The sequence below is a fragment of the Nycticebus coucang genome, chromosome 5 (assembly GCF_027406575.1).
Source record: "Nycticebus coucang isolate mNycCou1 chromosome 5, mNycCou1.pri, whole genome shotgun sequence".
NCBI classification, from domain to species: Eukaryota; Metazoa; Chordata; class Mammalia; order Primates; family Lorisidae; genus Nycticebus; species Nycticebus coucang.
In genome coordinates, this window is record NC_069784.1 from 31,272,375 (window position 1) to 31,298,099 (window position 25,725).

General features: G+C 39.4%; 2 protein-coding genes across 6 annotated transcripts in view; both read left to right on the forward strand.

Annotated features, from left to right (window-relative positions):
- CDC14A (cell division cycle 14A) overlaps window positions 1-25,725 on the forward strand; it is a 205,876-nt gene that overhangs the window by 75,402 nt on the left and 104,749 nt on the right. For 3 of the 5 annotated variants that reach the window (XM_053592084.1, XM_053592087.1, XM_053592083.1), the window contains exons 5-7: window positions 5,462-5,541; window positions 19,611-19,677; window positions 22,677-22,739. The exons of 1 other annotated variant lie outside the window; for it this stretch is intronic. In XM_053592084.1, coding sequence (XP_053448059.1) covers window positions 5,462-5,541; window positions 19,611-19,677; window positions 22,677-22,739 — 210 coding nt within the window. The remainder of the gene's footprint in view (window positions 1-5,461; window positions 5,542-19,610; window positions 19,678-22,676; window positions 22,740-25,725) is intronic. One more of the 5 variants, XM_053592086.1, reaches the window with a different exon arrangement.
- Window positions 24,553-24,990, forward strand: LOC128586356 (NADH dehydrogenase [ubiquinone] 1 alpha subcomplex subunit 5-like). Its single transcript, XM_053592108.1, has one exon. It carries the CDS (start codon window positions 24,557-24,559, stop codon window positions 24,905-24,907), a length of 351 nt encoding a protein of 116 aa, XP_053448083.1. The 5' UTR covers window positions 24,553-24,556; the 3' UTR covers window positions 24,908-24,990.

Here is a 25,725-nt window from a genome sequence, read left to right on the forward strand (position 1 = left end):
ATGCTCTTATCATAAGGACACTTGCACCTGTTTATTACAGCTCAATTTATAATCGACAAAATGTGGAAACAGCCTAAATGCCCACCAACCCAGGAATGGATTAACAAGCTGTGGTGTATGTATACTGTGGAATACTATGCAGCCATTAAAAGGGATGGGGACTTTACATCTTTTATATTAACCTGGATGGAGGCGGAAGACGTTCTTCTTAGTAAAGCATCATAAGAATGGAGAAGCAAGAATCCACTGTACTTAATTCTAATATGAAGGCAGTAGCTGAGCTAATAGAAGGTGACGAGTAGCGGAATGAGGAAGTAGGGAGAGGGGAGGAGGGAGGCTGATGGCTGTTCATGGTTTATCACACACCTCTTGGGTGTGGGACACAATTATAAGAGGGACTTCAACAAACGCAGTCAGTGTAAACTAACTTTGTACCCTGAATGAATCCCAAACAAACAAACAAAAATGTAAATGATACTAATAGGATTAATCATATGCATAACATTGCTTAAATCAATCATGAATTATACTAACTTCTAGTCTTCTGAATCTATAAACTTAGGAAATTCGAGCTCTTATTGACAAATATGTGCAAACGATGTACAAGAAAAAGAAAATAATTCCATTTACATTTCTGAGAGCAATAGTTCCTGCCTAAAACAATGCAGTGGTGCATTTAATAAAATCAAGAAAAGAAACTTTGAAGTGTGGCTCTCACATTCAGCACAACTCACATACAGGTACACAAGACCCTGACTGGCTCCATTGTCACGGAAGCCCTTGGGTGATATTATTTCCCTGATCTCTTCTAAAGGAATGAAGAAACTTCAGACAACAAAATGCCAAGAAAGGCATAGAATCAGATACATCACAAGAACTAAATCTGCTGTTATTTGTACAGTCTTAATGAGGGTGATATGAGTGGGTGGGATCTTTCTGGTGGTCACCAGGGTGATTGCCTTATAATAAATTATTAAGATCTCCCCCTCCCAAAAAAAAACCCTTTGTGTATCAGCAAGATTAAATTATCTAAGTATAGACACACAGTTGTAAATTCCAAAATGCTTCTCAAATTCACTTACATTTTTTTTTTGGCAAGCTTTAAGGATCTAGTGAACATGGGATTTAGTTTAAAAATGATTTAGAAGTACTTGTAATGAATTCTAAAAGGATTTTCTTTAACATCCCATGTTGGTCTGGTGTTCCTCTATAAAATTAGTACAAACTTGGTATTTGTTACATTGTTTCTCAGTGTGTGGCTCACACAAACATTTTAAATTTTGTGAGTTATGTGTTTATTCATTTATATATAGACTCAATGACAGATTTTCTGTTGATAGCAGTGATATAAGACATTTTACATAAAAGTGATTTGAATCGAAAGAGTATGTCTATTTAAAAAGAAATGCTAATACATGATGGTACATGTGTTAGAAATCGGGGAAATCAATGTTTGGTTAATTAAGGTCTGGGCAGCATTGGCCTATTGGTAAACAATATACATGCAAATAATACTGGCTTATAGTGCTGTAATTTTTATTATGTTTTTAAATAAAAACCTTATGGGTAGTGATTATATATGTTAAAATAGACTCTTTAAGAATGTTTTGTTAATGAAACTGAAAGTTATTTGGCTCCATGGTACCTGGCATCAAAGTTAATTAAACAGAAAAAGAATCACTTTAATTGGTTAACTCTTACTCTTTTATTAAATGCTATTCTAATTGAGAAGTTTTCTAGAACTTCTTGGCAGGAGTTGGGCAGTTTAGTCAAAGTGAGGCATGTACTGGTCACTAAATTGGTGGGGAACACCAAACACTGTCTGTGTTGAATGGCATTTGTTAAGTCTGTCTGTCAAGAGTTGGAGAAAATTCTTCTGATTTGGGTTTTATAGATGCTCACTTGTCTGGTGAGAAGTGTAGACAGACTGTTTTTTTCCCCACTTAGCAGCAGAAAAGAAAAAAAGAAAATCAGAATGTTTAGAAGATGTATTGAAATGATCTTTTTCCAGAAAATGTTTTTAGAAATACTAGATTATCAGGGAACAGAGTTTTGAGCATTACACATAGACTTTACTTTTAGAAAGAGCACACATTTAACATTTTGTAAGTGATTTATTTACTTCCCACTTAAATCTGTACACTTCTGTACAAAGTATAAGAAATGTGTTGTTAGTAGAAAATACAAAGTAGAAAGTTCCCCTTTCTCCTCCTAATGTTCACTTCAACCGTATTCCTCAGTGACAGCTATGAACTATTAACAGCTGGATGTCATGTAAGTTTTAAAGTTAAGTAGAATGGCATTTAGGAATTTGCAAGAGTGGGGACTTTTTTCCAGACTTACGCTTCCAACTGGGCTTATCTCTCTCTCTCTCTCTCTATATATATATATATATATGCATATATATATTTTGATATATATTTTTTGAGACAGAATATCACTCTGTCACTCTGGGTAGTAGTGCCTTGGTGTCATAGCTCACAGTAACCTCAAACTCTGGGTCTTAAGAGTTCCTTTTGCCTCAGCCTCCCAAGTAGCTGGGACTACAGGCATCTGCCACAACACCCAGCTATTTTTCATAGAGACTGGGTGTTGCTCTTGCTCAGGCTGGTCTTGAACTTACGCGCTCAAGCAATCCCTGTGCTTCAGCCTCCCAGAGGGCTAGGAATATAGGTGTGCGCCACCGTGCTCGGCTAATCTGGCCTAATCTGTCTCTCTTCTTTCTTTCTCTCTTTAATAAGGAGACATGTCTAAGATGATCTGGCATAGGAATACATGACATATTTTCTTGTGGAAAAATTGAATTTGGTATTTTAATGGCATTCATTTAGTAAAACACTCCTTTATCAGGAGAACATTTCCCCACTCTGCCCAACTACTTTCCTTCAGGTTGTAAAAGGTCAACCTGTAAAAGATGCCCCAGGAATCTTCCTGGAATTTAGATAGCCTCTGTTGGGTTTCACTTTGCACTTATTAATAATTGAGCACCGGGATAAAAATAAAAACAAAGGCTCTCATCTTACAGTGTGCGAACATGGGTCATGTGTGCTAAGTCATGCAGGTAAGATGAGGAGCAAAGCCCTGTAGGGCAGCCCGTCCAAACAAAAGCTTTGCATGTGGGCTGGTGCTTCCCTGCTGCAGAGACTGCCTCGAAATGAAAGGGAATTAATGTAATTGCTCCTGCCGAGGGAAATGTGTTTTTGCTTTTCAAAGGTTGTTGTCTCAGCTTTAATTATCTAATTCATACATAGAAGCTTTCTCCAAGCAGTTTTCCCTTCTAGCAGCCACAGTCACCTTTCAAACACTGCAGCATCTTTAGGCTTAAGAAATCACTGCATTACATAACCTACCCTTGAGGGTACAGTTGGTACTGTAACGCTGGTTACTGCAAATGGTCTTTAGAGTTAGGGTTGGTTTAAATGGAGTTTTGTAATTATGTGAACGGTTCGTGGAATCCGAGCCTCACCTCTAGCATGACTTTCTTTTCTTTTCTTCTTTTTCTTTTTGAGACAGAGTGTTATTATGTTGCCCTTGGTAGAGTGCCATAGTGTCCTCCTGAGGAGCTGGAACCACAGGCACCTGCCACAATGACTAGCTATTTCTACTAGAGGTGGGGCTCGCTCTCTCATGCTCAGACTGGTCTCAAACTCCTGAGCTCAGGCAGTCCACCGGCCTTGGCCTCCCAGAGTGCTGGGATAATAGGTGTGAGCCACTGCATCTGGCCTTAGGTGCACCTTCATCATTACACTCCATTTCTTTCCTTTTCTTTCCTTTCCTTTTCCTTTTCTTTTTCCTTTCCTTCCTTCCTTCCATTTTTTTTTCTTTAGAGAATTCAAAATTGAGGTGTTTTCTCATCTCTAAATTATTTTTTTTTTTTGTGGTTTTTGGCAGGGGCTGGGTTTGAACCCGCCATCTCCGGCATATGGGACCGGCGCCCTACTCACTGAGCTACAGGTGCCGCCCATCTCTAAATTATTACTAAATACATGTAACATATTGCTCAGGGGAAATCTCAAAGAAGCTTTATAAGTAGAGTACAAAACCCTACTTGTTAAGAACCAGGACTCTGCTATTCTTGTCAATGAAATGCACAGGGTTTTAGTGTTGAGTAATGGTAAAGGAAATAATGCCATTAACTCTAGGAAGAGAGGATTTTAAGAATTAAATTCAATTCTGACTGTGGAGGAAAAGGTCCAGTGTCCTCAGCTGAGAATTAAAAAATGCAATTGCGCTTGGAATGAACGCAAACAGTTTTGGTGTGTGCTGCCTTTACATCGGGCCACTGCCCCGCTTCCTTCCACCCCTCCAGGGTCCCTGTCTGCCTCCCTCCTCCTCCCTGCCCCAGCTACACTGGCCTTCTCTCCAACTTGCCAAGCTCTTGCCCACCTCAGGGACCCTTGCCCTTGTCATTCCCACTGCCTGCTAAGGCCTTCTTCTTCTGCCTTAGCTCTCCCTGGGGCTCCCTCTCTCTCTCTATAGTTTTCACTCTAAATATCACCCAGAGACTCCTCCCTTGGGTGACCCCAAGTGGCCCCTTTCTATTACCTCTCCAGGATACGGTTTATTTCCTTTTCAGCACTCATCTCAGTCTGTATTTATTTTTGTTAATTCTTGTCTTTGCCCCACAAGCGTATAAATTCTTTTTTTTTTTTTTTTTTGTGGTTTTGGCCGGGGCTGGGTTTGAACCCGCCACCTCTGGCATATGGGACCGGCGCCCTACTCCTTGAGCCACAGGTGCCGCCCAAGAGTATAAATTCTATTAAGGGAGGTACCAGTACCTGACACAGCGCCTGGCACATGCGGCCTAGTCCATTAGTTGATTAAATGGAAGTCGTTCACCAGTTTTAAGCGCTCCTTTTTTTGTTTGTGTCTTTGAGATTAGTTTATCATGCTGAACCAGAGGGTTCCTGAATTCAAGAAGCCTAGATGTTTTCCAGTGCTTTGGCCTACATAAATTGCCGCCCATTTCATTGTGATTTTATCCATCATGTAGAGAGCAACCCCGGCTTTCTACAGAGTAAGCAGAGACCTCAGTAGACAGCCCAGGGGTATTGTGCTCACTGTGAGATGACTTTCTGAATTCACCAAGCACTGAAATAACTCACGGCAGATCTTCTATGAAGGTCGAGGAAGCCTGCTTTGGTCCTTGGTGAGCACATGGTGTAATGATGGAGGTGCACCTGACCCTGCCACTGTGTTCAGTGCACCCTGCTAAACAGCCCAGGATGGCCTCCTTATAGACGTGCCCACCGTCTCTAAGCTCTTACCTATCCTTAAGCCAAAGACTTGCTCAGCTTCAAGCTGAAAAAGAAATTTTGCCAGATCAGTTGCTGTCTAAAGAACAACATTATCACCATAGTTGTCACTTAAAGTGGAAGAAGTGAAATGCAAATTTGGTGAGTAATTAAATTAGTTTTATTCATTCTTTGGTATTCTAAATGTTGCTATTTATCTGTCTTAGGTAATCTATTTAAAGAAGACACCAGAAGAAGCCTACCGAGCACTCCTGTCTGGCTCAAACCCCCCCTATCTTCCATTCAGGTATAACTGCTCGTGAGATGGGCTAGACTTTACTAGAGAGCTCACTACTGTAGAGGTGGGTGATGGTGTTCTGGATTGTAACTGTCGTGTTACATGGAATGAAATGAGATGGTAGTTTTTCTTATTTCACTTTGTAGAGTTTTTTATCCCCTAACTAGTAGGAAGAAAATAGCTTTATTCTTTTAGGAATTTATTTTTTCCCTCGAATCCTTTCTACATCTTGACAGTTTACTTGAAGTACAAAGTGTGCCTGACGTATGAGCTAATAACCATGTCAAGATGTGTTAGAGGCCAGTAATTTATATCCTTGATCCTTCCCTTCATTCTTTCATTTCGCGAGCATGGATTGAGCTCTGACTGTATGTCGGGGCTGGGGATGTAGAGTAACTTCTCAGGTTTAGTGGAGACCCTAAATCATCTCTTTAGCACAAAAATCTGACATCCTCAGGAAGGCCTTTTCTCATTTCCAGTGTTGGAAAAGAACGTTTTTGTAAATATCACCGAAAGAAGATCTTGTAAAAACTTGGGGTAAACTTGAGCTTGTTTAAAAGGTAAAACGTAACATACATCAAAACTCCCACAACACTATCTCTGATAGAGTTTGTGAATCACTCTAGTATTTTTGCCTTTTTGCTTATTTGCATGACAAATCTACAACCACGTGTATTGCTTATTGTTTTACCCTCATCACAATTACCAGCAAGTATGAGAGAAAGTGGGATGACTGGGCTTGTCTGCCTTCCTCTCTTTGTTGTAAACTCTCAGGGGTAGGCCCTTGTGCCTACACTTCAAAGTGCTTTTCATAAATATTTGAATGAATAGATTAACACTGAATCCCTTAAGATCCAAGGGATTCCCACCTCTGTTTCCAACACCACAGGATTTGATCACACTGGGTGAGTGAGTGTGGGCAGGAGGGAGGAGGAAAGTCAACATCTGTTTGCTTCATCTCAGTGAAAGCCAAGGGGTTGGGCATTGGATTGGGACCCTGGTTGGAACATGTCCTCAAGCAACCTAGAGTAGGAGGCTTACGAGCCGTTGAGGGACAGACAAAAAGTGACAGGTTATGCAGAGGAGAGAGAACATAAAGACAAAGTCTGTTTTTTCCCTTTCACTTCTAGTAGCTCCTATAATTTGAAAGTCCCTTTGTAAAATATAATTCTATTTTTTGGAAAGGGTAATAATGATAATAACTAGTAACATTAACCTCTGAGCAAAATGACTAAGAGTATATAATTTGGAGGCAGAGCTACTTCCAAGGAAGCAGAATGAAACTTCCTACTATCTGTAGTAAATAAGTAACTTGAGCAAATTACTTAGCCTCTCTGAGCCTCAGTTTCCTTATCTGTAAAATGGTCAGAGCTATCCTGAGGATCCAATGAGGTAATGCATTTATCCCTCTGCTGGATGCAGGATCTGTTTTGTTTTTCTCATTGTTAGTATACCCACAAGGACATAGTACAAGCACATGTGTATCTATAAGGATATAAATATGTATAAGAGTTATTTCTTTAAATCTCACATTCTAATAGGGGCAGGCAGATCTGTAGGCTCATAATTAATTGTAAAAAAGTTAGGTTGTACAAAAATAGAAATAAAGATTAATTCTGACAAAGATTTGGGAAAGTGTCAGACTCATTTAACACCTTTAAAGGCGGAGAAGGGTTTGACAGAGAATGGAGGCAGGAAAATCAGGCACAGGTATGCCCCGCGGAAAGCCTGGAAACGTGTATTGTGTCTGAGCCAACTTCAGACGTCTTCCGTGGTGAGAACACAGGGTCTACGGTGAGAGAAGGCACCTATGTGGGATTACGGATGCGCTTTTCCTATGGACAGTGAAATCTCTTTAAATTTGTTTTCGAAGTCAGAAAAGTATTTGCAATTTTTTTTTAAATTTTGAAACTACACGTGCACCTGAAAATGGTAATGTTGTGACATTTATAAAATCGTAATGCCCATTAAAAAGGCCCAGTGGATAATGCAGCTATTCAAAATTTTTTTTACTGTAATACATATTAATTTTAATGCTTATGATGTCTAATCAGGAGTAAAAGGAGATATATTTCTGTTTCACTAGCCAGATAAGCCTTGCTGTCCTTAATTGTCAATTTAGATGAATATATTGGAGGAGGAAGGACTAATTCATTCACATGTCAGGCATCGTTATATTTTAGCTTTTTTTGTGTTAGGTAATTAGTTTCCTGATAATTAGAATTTTTATTTGATTTGATTTGATTTTTTTTTTTTTTTTTTTTGTAGAGACAGAGTCTCACTTTATGGCCCTCGGTAGAGTGCCGTGGCCTCACACAGCTCACAGCAACCTCCAACTCCTGGGTTTAGGCGATTCTCTTGCCTCAGCCTCCCAAGTAGCTGGGACTACAGGCGCCCGCCACAGCACCCAGCTATTTTTTGGTTGCAGTTCAGCCGAGGCCGGGTTTGAACCCGCCACCCTCGGTATATGGGGCCGGCGCCTTACCGACTGAGCCACAGGCGCCGCCCTGATTTGATTTTTTGAGACAGAGTCTCACTAAGTTGCCCTAGGTAGAGTGCTGTGGCATCACAGCTCACAGCAACCTCAAACGCTTGAGCTTAAGTGATTCTCTTGCTTCAGCCTCCCCAGTAGCTGGGACTACAGGCACATGCCACAATGCTCAGCTATTTTTTGTTGCTGTTGTCATTGTTGTTTAGCTGGCTCAGGCCGGGTTCGAACCTGCCAACTCTGGTGTATGTGGCTGGTGCTGTAACCACTGTGCTACAGGTGCTGAGCCAGGTGCTGTAATTTTTCATTCATATGGTATAGGTGGTTTCATATAATGGTACATTAAGGTAGGATATTATATAATCATAGTGTAGGCATATTATTAATATTATAACCAAAAGGAGGATCTGATTGTTTTCTATGTGGACTTATATTTAGGATTTTATTCATTTTTTTAATATTTAGAATTTTAAAGAATTATAGTTAAAAATTGACTAAAATGAGGCAAATTAAAAAGAAAAGATTTGTGTTGCTTTACTGCCTATTCTTGATTAAATTACACATAGTTGATTTTAGAGATAGATGAATTTCTGGCTTGTCTGACCCTCAAGGAGTGTTCTGATGTTTGCAAGTCAATGTTGGGGGGTACCACTGGCTTGTAAGGTAGTTGTATCAAAAACTGCACTTCTCACTTGTACTAAGAATAGCCAGTGTGTTTTTTGAGAGTGATTTTAGTTGAAAACTAGAGGAAAAGGGTATTTTTCATCTACTCTAATTCTTTGTGTCCATCCATCCTTTGTCAGTGTTGGTTTGGCTGCTGGCCTTCAAGGGAACAAGGGACCTTTCAGACTGGGTCAAAGCCAGCAGAGTTTGAATTGGCAAACCTGCTGTGAATCTTTTTAGGTTCTCTCTCTTTCAGCGACTACTAAATTATTGTGTCTATTATGGACCAAACATTCTACAAAGTCCTATTAATTGCAGCTTGTGTCAAGTCCCCCAGGACTCCTGACCCTTAGTGGAATCCTCAGACTGTTCCTGTGGCAGTGAGTGGCTGCGGTTTTCAAATCTACAGTCTTAGGTGCTCTGTGTAACAGTGCTTGTGAATCTTTAAATTCTCACAAAACGTAAGAAACGTCACCAGTCTAAATTGTACACCTCTTCTTGTAGGTCTCTTTCGTGCTTTCTAATTAATTGTATACCTACTTTTTTGTTGATGTATCAGGTTGGTGAGATTTTTGGTATTGGTGATAAAATCTGCTGAATTGGAAAAAAACCAATTTTCAATGACATAGTTAATTAAGTGGGGGAATAAAATGATGCCCACAACAAATAACATCCAGGGACCTAGTTTTTTTTTTTTTTTTTTTTTTTTTTTGTAGAGACAGAGTCTCACTGTACCGCCCTCGGGTAGAGTGCCGTGGCGTCACACGGCTCACAGCAACCTCTAACTCTCGGGCTTACGCGAATCTCTTGCCTCAGCCTCCCGAGCAGCTGGGACTACAAGCGCCCGCCACAACGCCCGGCTATTTTTTGGTTGCAGTTTGGCCGGGGCTGGGTTTGAACCCGCCACCCTCGGCATATGGGGCTGGCGCCCTACTCACTGAGCCACAGGCGCTGCCCCAGGGACCTAGTGTTGAGGACATATCCAGAAAGCATAGCATGAAAAATAATGACTATGTATGGAGATGGGGGAGGTGAAGTGTTGTGTTGATATGCAGTGGGATAAGGCTGGTGGGTCATTGGATGGCCTACTGCTAGTCATTAGTTGTTTTTTTTGTATTTTATTTTATTTCATATTTTATTTATTTTATCTTATTTTTTGGTCTCTTCCCAGATAGGTCCAGGAATGTAATTTTGTGTAGCTCTTCCTTCCTTCCTTCTTTCCTTCCTTCCTTTTCTTTCTTTCTCTCTTTATTTTCCTTTCTTTCAGCTTGAAGAAAAGGCTAGAACTTATAGGTCAGTGTTTCTCAAAGTTATGTTGTACTCAAGCTTATCTGCACACCTGAGAACCTTTAACAGACTGTTGGTGCTTGGGTTCCACTCCCAACAATTCTGAGGTGAAGTCTGGGGTGAAGTCTAGACGTTGGGATTTTTAAAAGCTACATACATGATTCCAATGTGTGGCCAAGATTGAGAACTACTACTCTATAAAAGGTCCTGTGGCAAAAAGAAAAAAAAGTCTGTGATCACATAAGGATTCTCCATCTTGAAGATTTGCAAAGGACCTTCCCCTTTTAAATATTCTGACTGGTTCCGTGTAATGAAGTAAACTTTTTTAACTTGTGCAACCTGGAATTTTCCAAAGTACGCACAAATTTTCTTCTGCCCCTGGATTCCTATTTACATCCAGCAGAACTTGTGTTCTGAAACACTCTGAGGCCTGTTTCCTGCTCCGCACCTGTGTGGAACAAAAGTCTCTTGAGATTAGAATAATATGCTGCCATTTGTGGAACTGTTTTTGTGCTATTTCCTGAACGTCTTGGAAATAGATGGCTTATCAAATAGTGGTGTTTTATCTACTGTGAACAGGAATATCCACGTTTTCTCTTAGAGTCGATGTGTGGCCCGGCAGTCCCTCCCCCCCACCCCCTTTTTGAGACAGTCTCATTTTGTCACCCTTGGTAGGGTGCTTTGGCATCACAGCTCACAGCAACATCAAACTCTTGCGCTCAAATGATTCTCTTGCCTCAGCCTCCCGAGTAGCTGGGATCACAGGCTCCAGCTACAATGCCCAGCTAGTTTTAGAGATGGGGTGGGAGGGTGTCTCACTCTTGTTCAGGCTGGTCTCCTGAGTTTAAGCAATCTACCCGTCTTGGTCTTAGCCTCCCGGAGTGCTAGGATTACAGGCTTGAGCCACTGTGCCTGGCTCCAAGCAATATTCCTTAACAGAGGATCCACAGACCTCCCACGGGCAATCCTTTAACAGCACAGAGCATTAAAAGGGAACCATAATGTTTGTGTTGAGGGAGGTGCTGTTGTGTTTTAGGGGATGACCCTTAGTGATATCCCAGTTGCTGAGCTATGTGGTTGAGTCTTAATGGAAAATTTCAAAACCAATTATTTTAGATCTTCTGGACATGCCAGCACTTGTAGGTCTTTTAACCAAGGCTCAAAAGGGCCAACCACTTAGGACTTGGCATCAGGCTGCCTTCTGTTCTTCTAAAGCAAAGTAAACATGTGCTGGTAGATATTAGAAGTAATTGTAAATTATATCTCTTTATAAAACATTGGACCAGATATTTGTTAGCTTAAATATGACATTGAGATTTTTGTCAAAGTTTATTTAGCAGTCAACTTTATACTTCAAAGGGAAAAGTTCTTCTTACTGTGTTTTTTTCTTGAGCAATATGAAAACACGGCTCGGTGCCTGTAGCTCAGTGGCTAGCTCACTGGCCACATACACTGGAGCTGGCCGGTTCAGTGACAACTACAACCAAAAGATAGCCGGGCATTGTGTCGGGTTCCTGTAGTTCCAGCTACTTGGGAGGCTGAAGCAAGAGAATCGCTTAAGGGGGCAGTGCCTGTGGCTCAAAGGGGTAGGGCACCGGCCCCATATGCCGGAGGTGGCAGGTTCAAACCCAGCCCCAGCCAAAAAAAAAAAAAAACCGCAAAAAAAAAAAAAAAGAGAATCACTTAAGCCAGTGGTTCTCAACCTGTGGGTCATAACCCCTTTGGGGAGGGGGGGGTCGAATGACCCTTTCAAAGGGGTTGCCTAAAAACATCCTGCATATCAGATATTTACATTACGATTCATAACAGTAGCAAAATTACAGTCATGAAGTAGCAACAAAAATAATTTTATGGTTGGGAGTCACCACAACATGAGGAACTGTATTAAAGGGTCGCGGCATTAGGAAGGTTAAGAACCACGGCTTAAGCCCAAGAGTTGGAGGTTGCTGTGTGGAGGGCGATATAGTGAGACTCTGTCTCAAAACAAACAAACAAAAACAACAAAATTTATTGCATGCTCTTTTAAGACATTCCTTTCATTCTCAACTTTTTCTCACTGCTTCTCATTCAGTCTTGATCTTTGGGGTCAGTTCTATCCCATGGATTTTTAGTAAACTTTTGCTTTCGAAGCTTGGTATCATGGAAGAGAATTCACATTAGTTTTAATAGTGAGGATGTGCCAGTTTCCTGAGTGTTGAAAATAGATGGCTTTTCCAGTCCAGACTGTTGAATACATCCTTAACACCTGGGGTATATTTGAGCAAAATGCATCACCATGGAAAAGGACTCTTTATCAGCTTTTTCTTGCTAAAGTGGTAAATAAGGGTCAGTAGTTCCTAGCTGCCAGAGGTGTTCAGGCATAAACTGAATGAATTCCTAGTAATGATCACTTATTTCTTTTTCCATTTACTCTACAGCATCTATTCCATATGGGCACACAGGTGTAAAAGACACATTTCTGATCCTTGGGAAGCTCACAATCTTGTGGTGGTTGTGAGGGTGGGATACAGTTTAGCGTTTATGGGGTCCTTAGATGACCTTTAAGATCCTTCCTAACCTGCTGTGCTGCAGATTTCACAAACCTCCTAACTACATGTTATCCAGAGAATTGACAGAGACTCACAGAATCAAGGCATACGTAGACGCTCGTCATTCCTGCTATTTCTTAGTCTCTTTTGCATCAGTCCATTGTTTTATTTTTTTAGTGTGCCTCTGTTCTCCAGGAACAACTTCATCTCCAACCAGAAATGCTTTCTTACTGTTTTGTATAAATATGCTCATTCCTCTCTGATTTCTCTTTCTATTATTAATCTTTATAAGGTTGTTTCATTCTTGAGTAATTTCTTAGATTTTTAAGTAATAAGCAGTGGTAAACTGGCTATATAAGTAAAAAGCTCAAAATCCGTGGTGCACTTCTACCACTGCTGGGCTGCTGAAATTCTGAATATTTAACAATTGACTATTGAGAGCCTGTATGAGATAGCTCTAGGACACCAATCAGTCAAGTGAAGCCCTTTCTTTTTCTTTCGTTCGTTCTTTTTTTTTTTTTGAGACAGAGTCTCACTATGTTGCCCTCGGTAGAGTGCTGAGGCATCACAGCTCATAGCAACCTCAATCTCTTGGGTTTCAGCGATTCTCTTGCCTCAGCCTCCCAAGTCACTGGGATTACAAGTGCCTGCCATGACACCCAGCTATTTTTTGTTGCAGTTGTCATTGTTGTTTAGCTGGCCCGGGCCGGGCTCTGTGTCTGTGGCTGGCACCATAACCACTGTGCTATGGGCGCTGAGCCTTTTAGTATCCAATTGGGGATGGTGATTCCAGTTTTCCTAAATTTAATTTTTCTTCTACGGCTTTTCTGCAAAATAAATGCAAAAGCTTAAAATGACCAAAAATTTTCAACTTCTCCTTCTATCTGCATATTAATTTGTTGAGTTTTTCATTCAACAAATAGGATCCTTCTGAGGTCATAGTTATGTGGATTTTTATAATCACTTAATAATAGCTTTGTGGTTCAGTTGACTGTTATGCCAGAAGTCACATTTAGAAAGATAGAATTGCTAAGATGGATAGAGTGTAGATGGCCAAACATGAGGCTGAGCTCAGTTTGTATTTGGACGTCTCTTGATAGCTGTTGGCTGTAACATCAGTCTTCTGTATTGGGGGTTAGAGACACGTGATTTATTCTTATTCTTCAGCAGAGATGAATGATCAGAAGCCCTGGGTGTTTGGATATTACCTTATCTCCTGGATGAAGAGCAGCCTTGCGTTTACCTGTTTAGCAGAGTAATTCAATACATGGTAAAACTATCACGACAGATTAGGGTAAGAGCTTTTTTTAGGCACCAAGTGGTGCAAATTTTTTCCCTCTTTCAAGAGGGAGGTGGAAAAACACATGTCTTCTTATTCTACTCAGTAAATATTTGGTTCAATAAGAATGAATGAATGAATGAAAAAGCCAACCAGAAGTGAAGTAAACTATTGGGTACTGTCACTGCTATAAAAAAACTGTGGGAGTTTAAACTTTTTAGCACATTGGTATGGTGATTTAAACAGTGAAAGTTAAATAGTCCCTCTACATATCTGTGCTAAAATAAACCAGTGTATTTAGTGCCGCTTGACAAAGGAAGAGAAAACTACCTTAGAGCATTACTGCTTTCAGCTTTATTCAATTAATACTCTTTGGCAAAGAACAGGGGAAACATGCATGAAAGGGATTTTGGGTTAATGCAAAAAAGCTTTTCTTGCTAGTGCAGACTGAGGCATTAGGCTGCTTGAGTTAACAAAAGCAGCCACAGAATGCTACAGGAAAGTTTCTTGGGAATCACTCCTGAACTCCTTTACTTAATTTAAACATTTAATATCTGTTTTGTGCCAGGTGCTGAGGATACATGGTAAATAAAAAAATGCATAGCTCCTGCCTTCTTTGAAGAGAGGCAGGGAATTAAAATAAGCATACCAGGATATAATTTCAAACTGTAGTTAAGTCCAATCACAAAAAATATTTGGGGACCCGACCCAGCCAAGAGTCTCCCTTGTCTTGGGAGATTTTCCACCCAAGACAAATAATCTTTGAGCGGAGATTTGAAGGTTGGGGAAATATCCTAGGGCCTTGTGGCCACATCAAGGATTTGAACTTTACCTTGAGAGCAGTGGGAAGTCAGTGAAGGGTTATATCCAAAGAGCGACCAGGTCAGATTTGCCTTTTTAGAATAAAAATATCACTCCAGCTTCAGTGAAGAAAAATGATAAGAAGGACTAAGAGTGGGTAAGGAAGGCAGTGGCAGTGGAGCTGGAGAGTGAACTGCATTTAAGAGATATTTAAGAAGCAAAAACAATGGTGCATAGTGACAAATAGGATTAGGGGAAGGAGAGAAAGGAGAGGCTTTTGGGTTCTAGCCTGAGGACTGTGGGAGCGTCTTTTACCAAGACACGTGGTGCTGTAGGACCCGGTTATTGTTGCTCTTTTTTACTGGGGGGAGCCAGATTCAAGGGGTTCTTCTTAGACAGTTATTTTGAGATGCCTTTCAGACACCCAAGTGGAAATGTCATGTAGGTGGTCAGCTATATTATTTTAAGGTTTAAGAAGGAGTTTGTGCCAGAACAGATGAATTTGAGGGCCATTGGTAGATACATGATAGTTTATGTCCGTGATGTTGTCTGGGGCAGTGGTTCTCAGGATGTGCCCCCCTGGCAGCAGCACCTGCACCACCTAGGAACTCATTAGAAATGCAGATTCTCAGACTCTCCTAAACCTTTTGAATCAGAGACTTCGGGTGGGGGGTGGGGAGGGCAGCAATCTGTGTTTAAGGAACTGTCCAGGCGATGATGATGCCCTCTCAAATTTGAGAGTGCCTGGTCCAGGGAGAGAGTATGGATTGAGAAGTGTGGGGTGTGAAGGATTTAGGCTTGGAATTGAACCTGGACGAGGTATCACTTTGAAAGCCCGAGAGTTGAAGGATGACTTTGCAAAGGAGATTGGAAGTAATGTTAAGACAGGCGGCAGGAAAATCCAGAATCCAAGAGAAGAGGGTATTCAAAGGGGAGAGTTACATGTTGCTGACATATTAAGGAAGATGATGTTTGTCAAATGTTCCCTGGACTTAGAATAAGTAAATCCAGAGAGACAGAAAATAAATTAGTAGATTGCTTATTGGGAGGAGGGAGAATGGGGGAGTCACTGGAAGTAAATACAGAGTTTCTTTTGGAATGATTAAAATGAGTTGTGGTGACTGGTGATAGTGCCCCACATTATGAGTATGCTAAGCACCATGGAATTCCACACTTTACAAAGGAAGATGGGTAATTCTTTAGAGAAATCTTGTTTCAAAGGAGAGGCCACACACAGGGTGGTAGCTGAAGGGAGGTGTGGAGTTAAGGGAGTTTTGGATGGTTTGTTCTTTTTAAAGGTAGTATAGATCTGAAAATGTTTACATTCTGTTGGGAAAGATCCAGGAGAGATGGAGGAAGTGGAAAGGGATATAATTCAAGTGTTGAATAGTGATATAATCTCAGAGTAGGAAGGCACTCTTGAGGTGAATAGAGCCTGGTGTTTTACTAATTCCTGACCACGGTTTCCTGTATACCACAGGTGGAAAAACATTCCTCAGCAGGGACCTTCCCATTCCAGTTTGAACACAGTGTGGGGCAGGTACCTTGCTGTCTTCTAGGCCAACTGTTCTATTCTGAGATGGTTCTGACTCTATCAGTGGTTGAGAAAAGTCAGCAGGAGAGATTGATTTATAAAATGGGAGGTAATGTTGCTTTCATAGACTAAAGTCAGCTTCTTAAATGAACTTTTAATCTGGTCTTTTCTTTCAATCTCACTTCCATAAGAGCTCAGGACTGCCACTTTCCAAGCCATTGGAGACTTACCTGGTATATTGTGAGAACCATCTCTGATCTTTTCCCTGTCAGCTTAGTATTCCATTTTCCTGATCATATTTACTGCGCATTCATCTGATTTCCAGCTTTCAAAATTTTATCATCTCCTCCTTTATTCTCCTCGTCCTTGTTGAATGTTATTAAGAAGAGATGCCTTTTAAAAATTTTCTTTCTAGTGGGCTTTTGGTAGATGCCTGGGTTCAATCTTTCATTTTTACCTGTTTTCCTTGCCCAGAGAATCTAAAACATGGTTTTGTGCCTGTTACTGTCATAGTTACTCTCCTGTAAGTATGATCCAGAGGCTGTAATAAGCTATAATTTCTTTCCAGCCCACTCTGCGGGGGGTGGGGAGGGGCAGGTTTTGGGAACAGAGTGGCACCATGTGGCTGTCTTGAGTGTTAAAATCACTAATGCATCTACATTACCTCACACAGCACTTAGAAAAGGTGTGTCATCTCCTTTCCTCTCTCTGGAGGATGTGACTTAATTTTATTGCTTCCCTTATTATATTTCCATTTGTAAACCTGTAGGTGTCTTCCCAGCCTGTTGTGACTGATTCGTGTCCTAATTCTGTCAGATAGCACCTTAACTTTCCCTCCTAGCTGTGCAGGCCTGCAGACGTGATCACCAAGCCCCCAGAGCTCTCTTTTCACATGTGGGTAACATTTGTGGCTGTGACAGGACAAGACTTATCACAGTTTCAACATACTTTGCAGACATTCAGAAAGGCGAGGTCTGGAGCCTTCTGTGGCAACTTATATTTATGAAATTATTTAGCTGAGTCTAGAGGTGGGAAGATATTCTTGAAGAATGGGCACCTCCACGTCTCATAATTTGTTTTTACTCTTTTTAAATAGAAAGAAGTTTTTTACTCCTTAAAAAATGAAAGCAGTAGTTTTTAACCTAGGATCTGTAGAGAAAATTCAGAGAGTTAATGAATTTACATGAGAAAAAAATTACGTCTTTATTTTTACTAACCTTACCTTAGACCTTGTTAGATTACATTCAGTTGTAAATGTTGGAAAGAAACCATAGCGGTGTTAGCCATATGAGTGAATTTGTCACAGTACAAATCATGGAAGTTTTTAGACCATATTATAGTTGTTATTAATGTCTTAAAATATTACTTGTGCTCATTCCTTCCTCAGTATTATAGTAGTTTACCAGAACTGTCACTAGATCTTGTTATAATGGTATATTAATTTAAAAAGTACATATTAATTATAAATTTGTTTTAAAATCTTTTACTAACTTTAAATGGAATTGAATTACTTTTCTTTTAATACTACATAGTTTATTTTGTATATTAAAAATATTATTCTGAAAAAATGGGTCCACAGATTGCCAAGGGTCCATGGCACAAAGAATCTGAGCTCTTGTCTCAAAAAAGACAAGTGTCTGCAAATGGATGTGTGATTATTTATATAAACTATTGTTTTATCTTAGATCCCCAGATCCTCTTTTCTCTGGCATAGTCCATTTAAATTTGCTTCCTAATGTATGGTTTACATCTTTACAGGATATTTGAAAAGGGGGCTATTCTTTTTCTTCTGATACATGAGTTTGATGGTATTTAAAAGCAAACACAAAAGTAATAAAACCTACTCTTTTTTTTTTTTTTTCTTTTGGCCGGGACTAGGTTTGAACCCGCCACCTCCAGCATATGGGACCAGCGCCCTACTCCTTGAGCCACAGGCGCCGCCCATAAAACCTACTCTTAAAATCACACTTAAATATATGGAATAATTTTGAAGCTTCAGGACTTAAGAAACATTTCTATTAAACTGTTTTGCTAACTTGCTATTTTTTTTTTTTTTTGTGGTTTTTGGCCCGGGCTATGTTTGAACCCGCCACCTCTTGAGCCACAGGCGCCGCCCACTAACTTGCTATTTTTACATTAGACTCTTAGTGTTGAAACTCAGTGATGATGAAGTTTCATGGCTTCAGTTTAATTCATGGCTTAGCAGCCCTAAGTTCAAATTACCTTGGATGGTTAGTGATAAAAAGCTAATTATGTGTTAAAGCCCTTAAAGATATGGTGTTCTGCCTAAGGAACATCTTGGGACACCCTTCGGGGTGGCTGATGTGGTGTATCTAGTTCATTTGTCTGGGAAGGGCTGACAGCTCTGCTCCTTGCATCTGCAGGTCAGCAGTGGGGGCTGGGCAGAGAGACTTGAGGTCAAGTTTCTTGCCTTGGACACCTTGGAACACTGCTAGTGTTAAAGCTCTGGTGCCAGTTCTTGCTTAACTGACATAAACTTGATACTTTAGTTTTATGTTGCCTAAAGCAGATCTGCTAAATTGGTCTAAAAACTTAAATAAAGTATGAAGCACTCAATTTTCAGTGCAACGCGTTCCCACTCCTTTTGATGGAGCATTTCAGGGTTCATTAGAAGGCCTCCAGGGTCACAGTGGCTCTGAGAAGAGTTTGGCGGGAAGCACGATTACAGGTTTTTGTTTCTTTGTTTCTTTGTTTGAGAGCCCTGGCATTTAATCCACACCAGGATTCTGTTGACCTACATACAGTGTCCCCCTTATCTTTTTATTTGCCATATTCCTGATGGCAGGTTGTTTCTCTGCTAGAATACCTCTCACGATGATGAATATTTTACCTAGTTCAGTTCACTAGTTAATAATAGTAATAGTCAGAATAGTTATTGTTTTCTATGTGTCAGAAATATGAAGGAATTGACGTATTTTATTGATATTTATTTTAAAATTTAAGATATTTTTTTAAAGAGATGAGGTTTTGCTCAAGTTGCCCAGGCTGAACTTGAACTTCTGGGCTGAAGCGATCCTCTTGCCTTAGCCTCCTGAGTTGCTGGGAGTCCAAGTGTAGGCCACCCCTCTTGGCTGATTTTACAAATTTTCTTAACATGATCTGACAAGAATCTTATGATTGTAGCTGCTATCCTTAACAGTATTTCACAGATGAGGAAACCAAGGCTCATAGAGGTAAAATAACTTGCTCAAGTTTCTGGGCAGCCCTTGGCAGAGTGGAAGTAAAACCAAGGTGGACTCTGGAGCCCAGGCTCCTGAATTGGTCTCTCTTAATTCTGTTTTTTGGATTAAAGCAGTTTCGGAAGTGTTTCAGTTAAGCTGCAAGAGTAAGTAGTTCACTAGTAGTAGGATGTAAATAACTTTGCCATGTTGATAGCTGTGAAGCCAAACACACACGTCTCCAGCTGATTCTGATGTTTTTCTTATTTGAATGTTCTGCATGCTCAGTGTTTAATGTGGAGTTTATTTATGTTTGTAGGGATGCTTCCTTTGGAAATTGCACTTACAATCTCACCATCCTCGACTGTTTGCAGGGAATCAGAAAGGTAATCCTTCTTCTTGCTTGCAATTGACATAGTAGTTTAAAAATAAGAAACAAAGAATAATCTCCACATCCTTATTTGTGGTTGGGAAGAGAAGAAAGGGGAGCCAGTAAGTAGAAGGTTTTCTCTTGAACGATGATTAACTTGTGAAATACAGATAATAGGACAAACTTGGGCCAGGGAGAGAAGGACCTTTCTTTCTCATTTAAACTAATTATATTCTAGGACAGATGTATCACCTCTGCTGCTCTGCCCTTGACCCTTGACTGGTCACATGATGAGCTTCATTATCAAGCTTGTTCTTGGTGTGAAAGAGACAGGTAGTTACCCAAGTCACTGTTCTCTTGTTAGTGGGTCCCCACCCCAGACTGACTGAATCAAAAACTCTGGGTTTGGGGCCCTGTAGTCTGTTTGAACAATCCCTGCAGGTGATTTGATGCCTTCTAAAGTTTGAGAACCACTTGTAGTTATTTAGTTATTTATATACATATGTGTGTGTATAATAGAGAAGTTAATTATGCATATGTATAATGAAGAAGTTAAACTAAAAGATTTTTGAGAGATTTCAGAATGTGTTTTAGAAACATTAATTTATAGTCTGAGAAGTCACAGAAGCTATACTGTAAATTCTAGTGAAGGCTCAAAGGACATAATTCTACCTTGAACATGGAGTCATGATTTGGTATCAGTCAAGAATGTGTATATTATATAACCCATTGGCAGGGGTCACTATGGCCTAGAAATAGAGTATCTGTAGCAATTCTAGCTTATTTATTTTCTTTGAGGTAATATAAAACTAGTTTTGCTATGTTTTGAGTTGAGAGAATCGGTATAGTAAGTATGCTACCTGTTTTATACATAGTTGTTTCTGACTTTGATACGTCATTTTAAAATGAATGTAAACCCTCTCAAACTTTACAATAGTTTTCAAATAGTTTTCTTTTCACTTAAAGAAACAATGGAAATACTCTAGTCCACCCTTATAAATGAGATACCCCAAATGCACTGCCAGTAATAGCAGTTAAGAGCTTCTGTTGAGACATAACCCAATATAATATAATTCGTAAGTATAGCATTCAGAAAATGTACCTGAGGGGAAAAAGCTATTTATTTATTGTCACTATTATTATTTTGCCTTTCATACCATCTGGCACTTAAACTCACGACGTTCACCCTGGACTATCTCTACTTTGACATATGCATGAAATCCTTCTTGTTGTAGAGGGTGTGACTTGTTGGTGAATGAGGTCTTCTGTAAACTTACTATTTCATCAGATGTTGAGGGTTTACTCAGCTATAGATTTTAGATGATCTGATAGATTGTTCAACATTTCTTTAAGCAACTGAAACATTTCCTGCCTGTCCATTCTCTTACGTAAGGCACCATGTTCTGGCCTGTTTTTGTGGGAATGAGCAGTACCCTTCTAAGAACGTACCCACATACAGAATAAATGGCCACATTTTTGCTTTTTAGGGAGCATATTTTTCTGATTTTGATATCATAAGCCTGGTTTATATGTTATGTGGACTGTTCCATACAGAGACATCACAAATACGTACTTTGAAAATAGAAATGAAGAAAAGTGGATACTTCAGAGTAGATTTTTCTCCTTGTTTTCTCTGTAATAGGAAACACCTTTAACTAGGTGTTTTTTTTTTTTTTTAAGGTGGAATAATCTAAATAATTTGTTTTGCTTATTCTGTAGGGGTTGTTTAAACCGTGTTGTCAGAATTTAGCATCTCTAAGAATCACCTAGGAACACCTGCTAAAAATGCGGACCCTGGATTTTATCCCCAGAGAATCTGATGTAATAGTTCTGGGATGGGGCCGCAGAATCTTTTTTTTCTTTTTTTTTTTTCTTTTTTTAAATATAAGTCACCCTACATGTTGCTGATGCAGATGGTCTATGTTCTACATTTTGAAAAATACCCTGGTCTCTAAAGTGCTTTCAAAGATAGACGTGCTGGAGCTTGGCTTACTAGTTTCTCTTTCTATTTTTAATGACTTGATCATGTAACTTTTAAGGGTAGCTGTGGTTTTATATTCTGTTGTCATCTCTATAGCTTTGCCTTTTATACAATAAAAGACTCTTTGTCTTCTTCAAATATTAGATCTGGCCAAGGGATAGTTTTTAAAAGTTCTAAGTCATCAGTTACAAAAGGAGTATTTGTGTTTCCCAAAGTAGAGTTTTAGGAACAAATAAGAATCAATTAAGTGAAACTATCTGGGGGTGGGAAGGAAAAAAGTAAAAATACCCTACTTTTTTTTTTTTTTTTTTGCCAGATATCTCATTATGATAAAGAGGAGAATAAGACCTCCTAAAAATAACTGATTTTCCAGTTCCTATTGGAGAAGTTAATCACTATGACATATTCTGTTGTGGTAAGGTATAGTTCCCAATGGGTTTCAGCTATAAATGAGCTACATCCCATTTTATATATAGAATTCATTTTGGGTACCAAAGTAATATAAATTATAATTCAAGAGGCATCTTTTTTTTTCTTTGAGACAGAGTCTCAAGCTGTCACCCTGGGTAGAGTGCCATGGTGTCACAGCTCGCAGCAACCTCCAACTCTTGGGCTTACGCGATTCTCTTGCCCTCAGCCTCTCAAGGAGCTGGGACTACAGGTGCCCGTCACAACACCCAGCTATTTTTTTTTTTTTTTTTGCCATTGTTGTTTTAGTTGGCCTGGGCTGGATTTGAACCCACCAGCCTTGGTGTATGTAGCTGGCGCCCTACCCACTGAGCTATGGGTTCCCTCAAGAGGCATCTTTTGTGGGACATATTTTCATGCCATTCTAAGTATTTGTTTGGTTTTACTTCTAAGACAGTCTGAAGAGAATATTATCAGTGCTATAAAATGATTTCTAAGTATGCATTAAAAATAGTTTTTGAGCTTTTCTAGGTGAATAAGGATCATTTTATAAGTAGGAGTTCTAGAAATGACAAGTAGATGTTATTAATTTAGTGTGGAAAAACTAATTCAAATTTTGCTTGTAGGGATTACAACATGGATTTTTTGACTTTGAGACATTTGATGTGGATGAATATGAACATTACGAGGTTTGTACATTTAAATTTTTTGTGAAACATAATTTCATGTTGATTAATTTCTTCTTTCCTGTCTCATGCTCAGGTATTACAAAGTGAGTGGCTGCTAAAGAAAAGCATTCTAGAGTTTTCTGTAGTTGTCAGCTTTGTTCTTTGCACTTTGGCTATTGCCTTTGAGCCAGGAGTCACCACAGTTTTCGTCTGAGAAAATGCTATACACACACAATCTCATATCAATCACACACAATCTCATATACACATAATATCAAATCAAACTTTTATTGACAGTCACTTTGCACATGGAGTTCATAAGAAAAAATAATTTAAAAGTATAGTTGGCTGTCCTCTGTAAACTTTTTGTGCTGAATGTTGGGATTGATTATGCTAAATAAAATTTGTTGCATAAAAAAAAAAAGTATAGTTGGGTAATTAAATTGTAAGTTACTTTTGTTTTAAAATCCAGGTTTTATTAAAAACAAAACTAGATTTGCACCTTTTAATAATTTTGACCTCATGTATTTTATTTGCAATGTTGGCTGAATAATCTTTCCTGGGGCACCCTTAGAAAGCTTTCAAATAATGTCTTCTCGCCTGCTCATTGGTGCAGAGTTTGGGCAAAAGCTAGGTTGTGTTAAAAGGATGCGTTAAAGAACAGCACCTTCCGAGTAGAATAAGGAAGAGTCTAGAGGTAGTTAACTTTTCCTGAAAGATGAGAAGACTGTCGAATGTGAGTAGCTCAACATTGAGATGCAATTTGTCACCATCCTTAGCCAAGGGCAGCCCTGACATTTTGTGCTGCAGTTCAGGATATATCTATTTGATATCCTACTTCCATGTTAAATTTAACATAGCTGAAAAGAATTTGATTATCTTTGACCCAGACATGGTCTTCTGCTTTGTGCACGTGTGTGTGTTACTGGCATTGCTGTTCCACTGTTCACCCAGGCTCAAGACTAGAAACATCAGGTTTTTGCTCCCTAATCTAGTGAGTATTTGAATGTCTGTTGCTGGTACCACAGGATGTATTATATCTCTGCTGTCCTCTCTGTTCTTACTTCCTTTCCCTGGGCTCAGGTCCCACATCTTCTCCTGTGGTCTGTTTATGTTAACTGTATCACTACTCTGTCCCTGAATGCTGTGCCCTCTTCTCCCAGGAAGTCTGGCACATACTTGACTGAGTCATCTTTTTTTTTTTTTGAGACAGAGTCTCACTTTGTTGCCCTTGGTAGAGTGCCATGGTGTCATAGCTCACAACAACCTCAAACTCATGGGCTCAAGTGATTCTCTTGCCTCAGCCTCCTGGGACTACAGGTACCTGTCACAACACCCAGCTATTTTTTAGAGATGGGGTCTCACTCTTGCTCGGCTGCTCTCAAACTCCTGAGCTCAGGCGATTCACCTGCCTTGGCCTCCCCCGAGTGCTAGGATTACAGGCATGAGCCACCGTGCCCAGCCCAGGTGACATTTTTAATTCCAAAAGAACCCTTTCCCCAAAAAACTAGCAACAAAGGGAATGTGCACGTACAAGGGTGAAGGCTGGATATGTTGTCATTCAAAAAAAAAGAATCAAGATATTCCTCTTGTCTTGAAATGATTTCCATAATGTATAGTTGAAAAGAAAAGATACAGAATAGTGATTATAATCCTTTTTTTTAAAAAAAGGATTTTGTACGTGTAGGTATATGTGTCTGTATTGTGTGACTAGAGGTGATTTCCTTAATGAAGCTTACATTTTAGAGATTCCCTCCCAACCCTCATCTACTTGCATGGACACCTTTGAAAGTCTTATACCTAATTGGTGTTAAGAATTTTGTATGTTGGGCGCTGTCATGGTGGGTGTGCTGAAGAAGACTACTGGCCTTGTGGGATTGGCTGTATGTGAGACTCCACACGAGAGGTTAAGGGTATTGTATACAAAGATTCTTGATGTTCTTAAGCAAATCCCTAAAACTGCAGCGTATAGAAAGTATACAGAACAGATTACAAATGAGAAGCTGACTATGGTTAAAGCAGAACCAGATGTTAAAAAATTAGAAGACCAACTTCAGGGTGGCCAAATAGCAGAGGTGATTCTTCAGGCTGAACATGAACTAAGTCTGGCAAGAAAAATGATGCAGTGGAAACCATGGGAGCTGTTAGTGGAAGAGGCTCCTGCCAATCAGTGGAAATGGCCAATATAATCATCGTTGAATGACTGGTGGGTTGATGGGAAATTGATGTAATTAAATGTTTTATTTAAAAAATGTGTCTAAATTATGTGACGTTAACAAACTGATGCACAACCTATTTAAGAGACTCATTAAAATTGGTGATTATGGTAATAAGGTCTGGTAAATCAGTTTTTGATTTGTAAAAGAGTCACAGATTATTTCAAAGAGGATATTTCTTTTGAACAGAGAGGTTATGGGAAGACTGGGGAAATTAATTAGAAAAATTTCTACAGGTCTTCAATGCAGAGGACATAATTAAAAAGTAAAATCTTTAGTAGTATCTTCAATATGTCATTTCATTTTTTTAAATATCCTGACAAAAAGAAAAGGCACTTAATTATTATTGTGTAAACAAATTTATAGGTAAATGTTTAAAGTGGTAAGAGCAAACATTTTCAAATGTGATAAAATAGCTAAAGTAGCTAGTGGTAAAATTTGAAATTGTGACTAATATGAGCTGTGAGCTTATGTATATAAAGTAAAACTTAAACATGTAATTATATGCTGATTACCATGTCTATAATATATGTCATTTTATTTTAGTCTTTAAAAAAAAAATTGTATGTTTAAAGTAGGCCCCCAACTTGGGTAGGTTTCAGGGCCTTCCAAAACCTGAATCTCTCCCCTCAAATATATAAGCATGGAGAAAATACTTGGCCAGATGCTAAAGCCATTCCAGTTCAGGGAGAGATCTGGTGTGGGTGTTAAGAGATGGAGAGTAAGGAACAGATACACCAAAGGAACAGAGTAAGGAACAGATACACCATAGGAAAAAAAAAACTAATTGA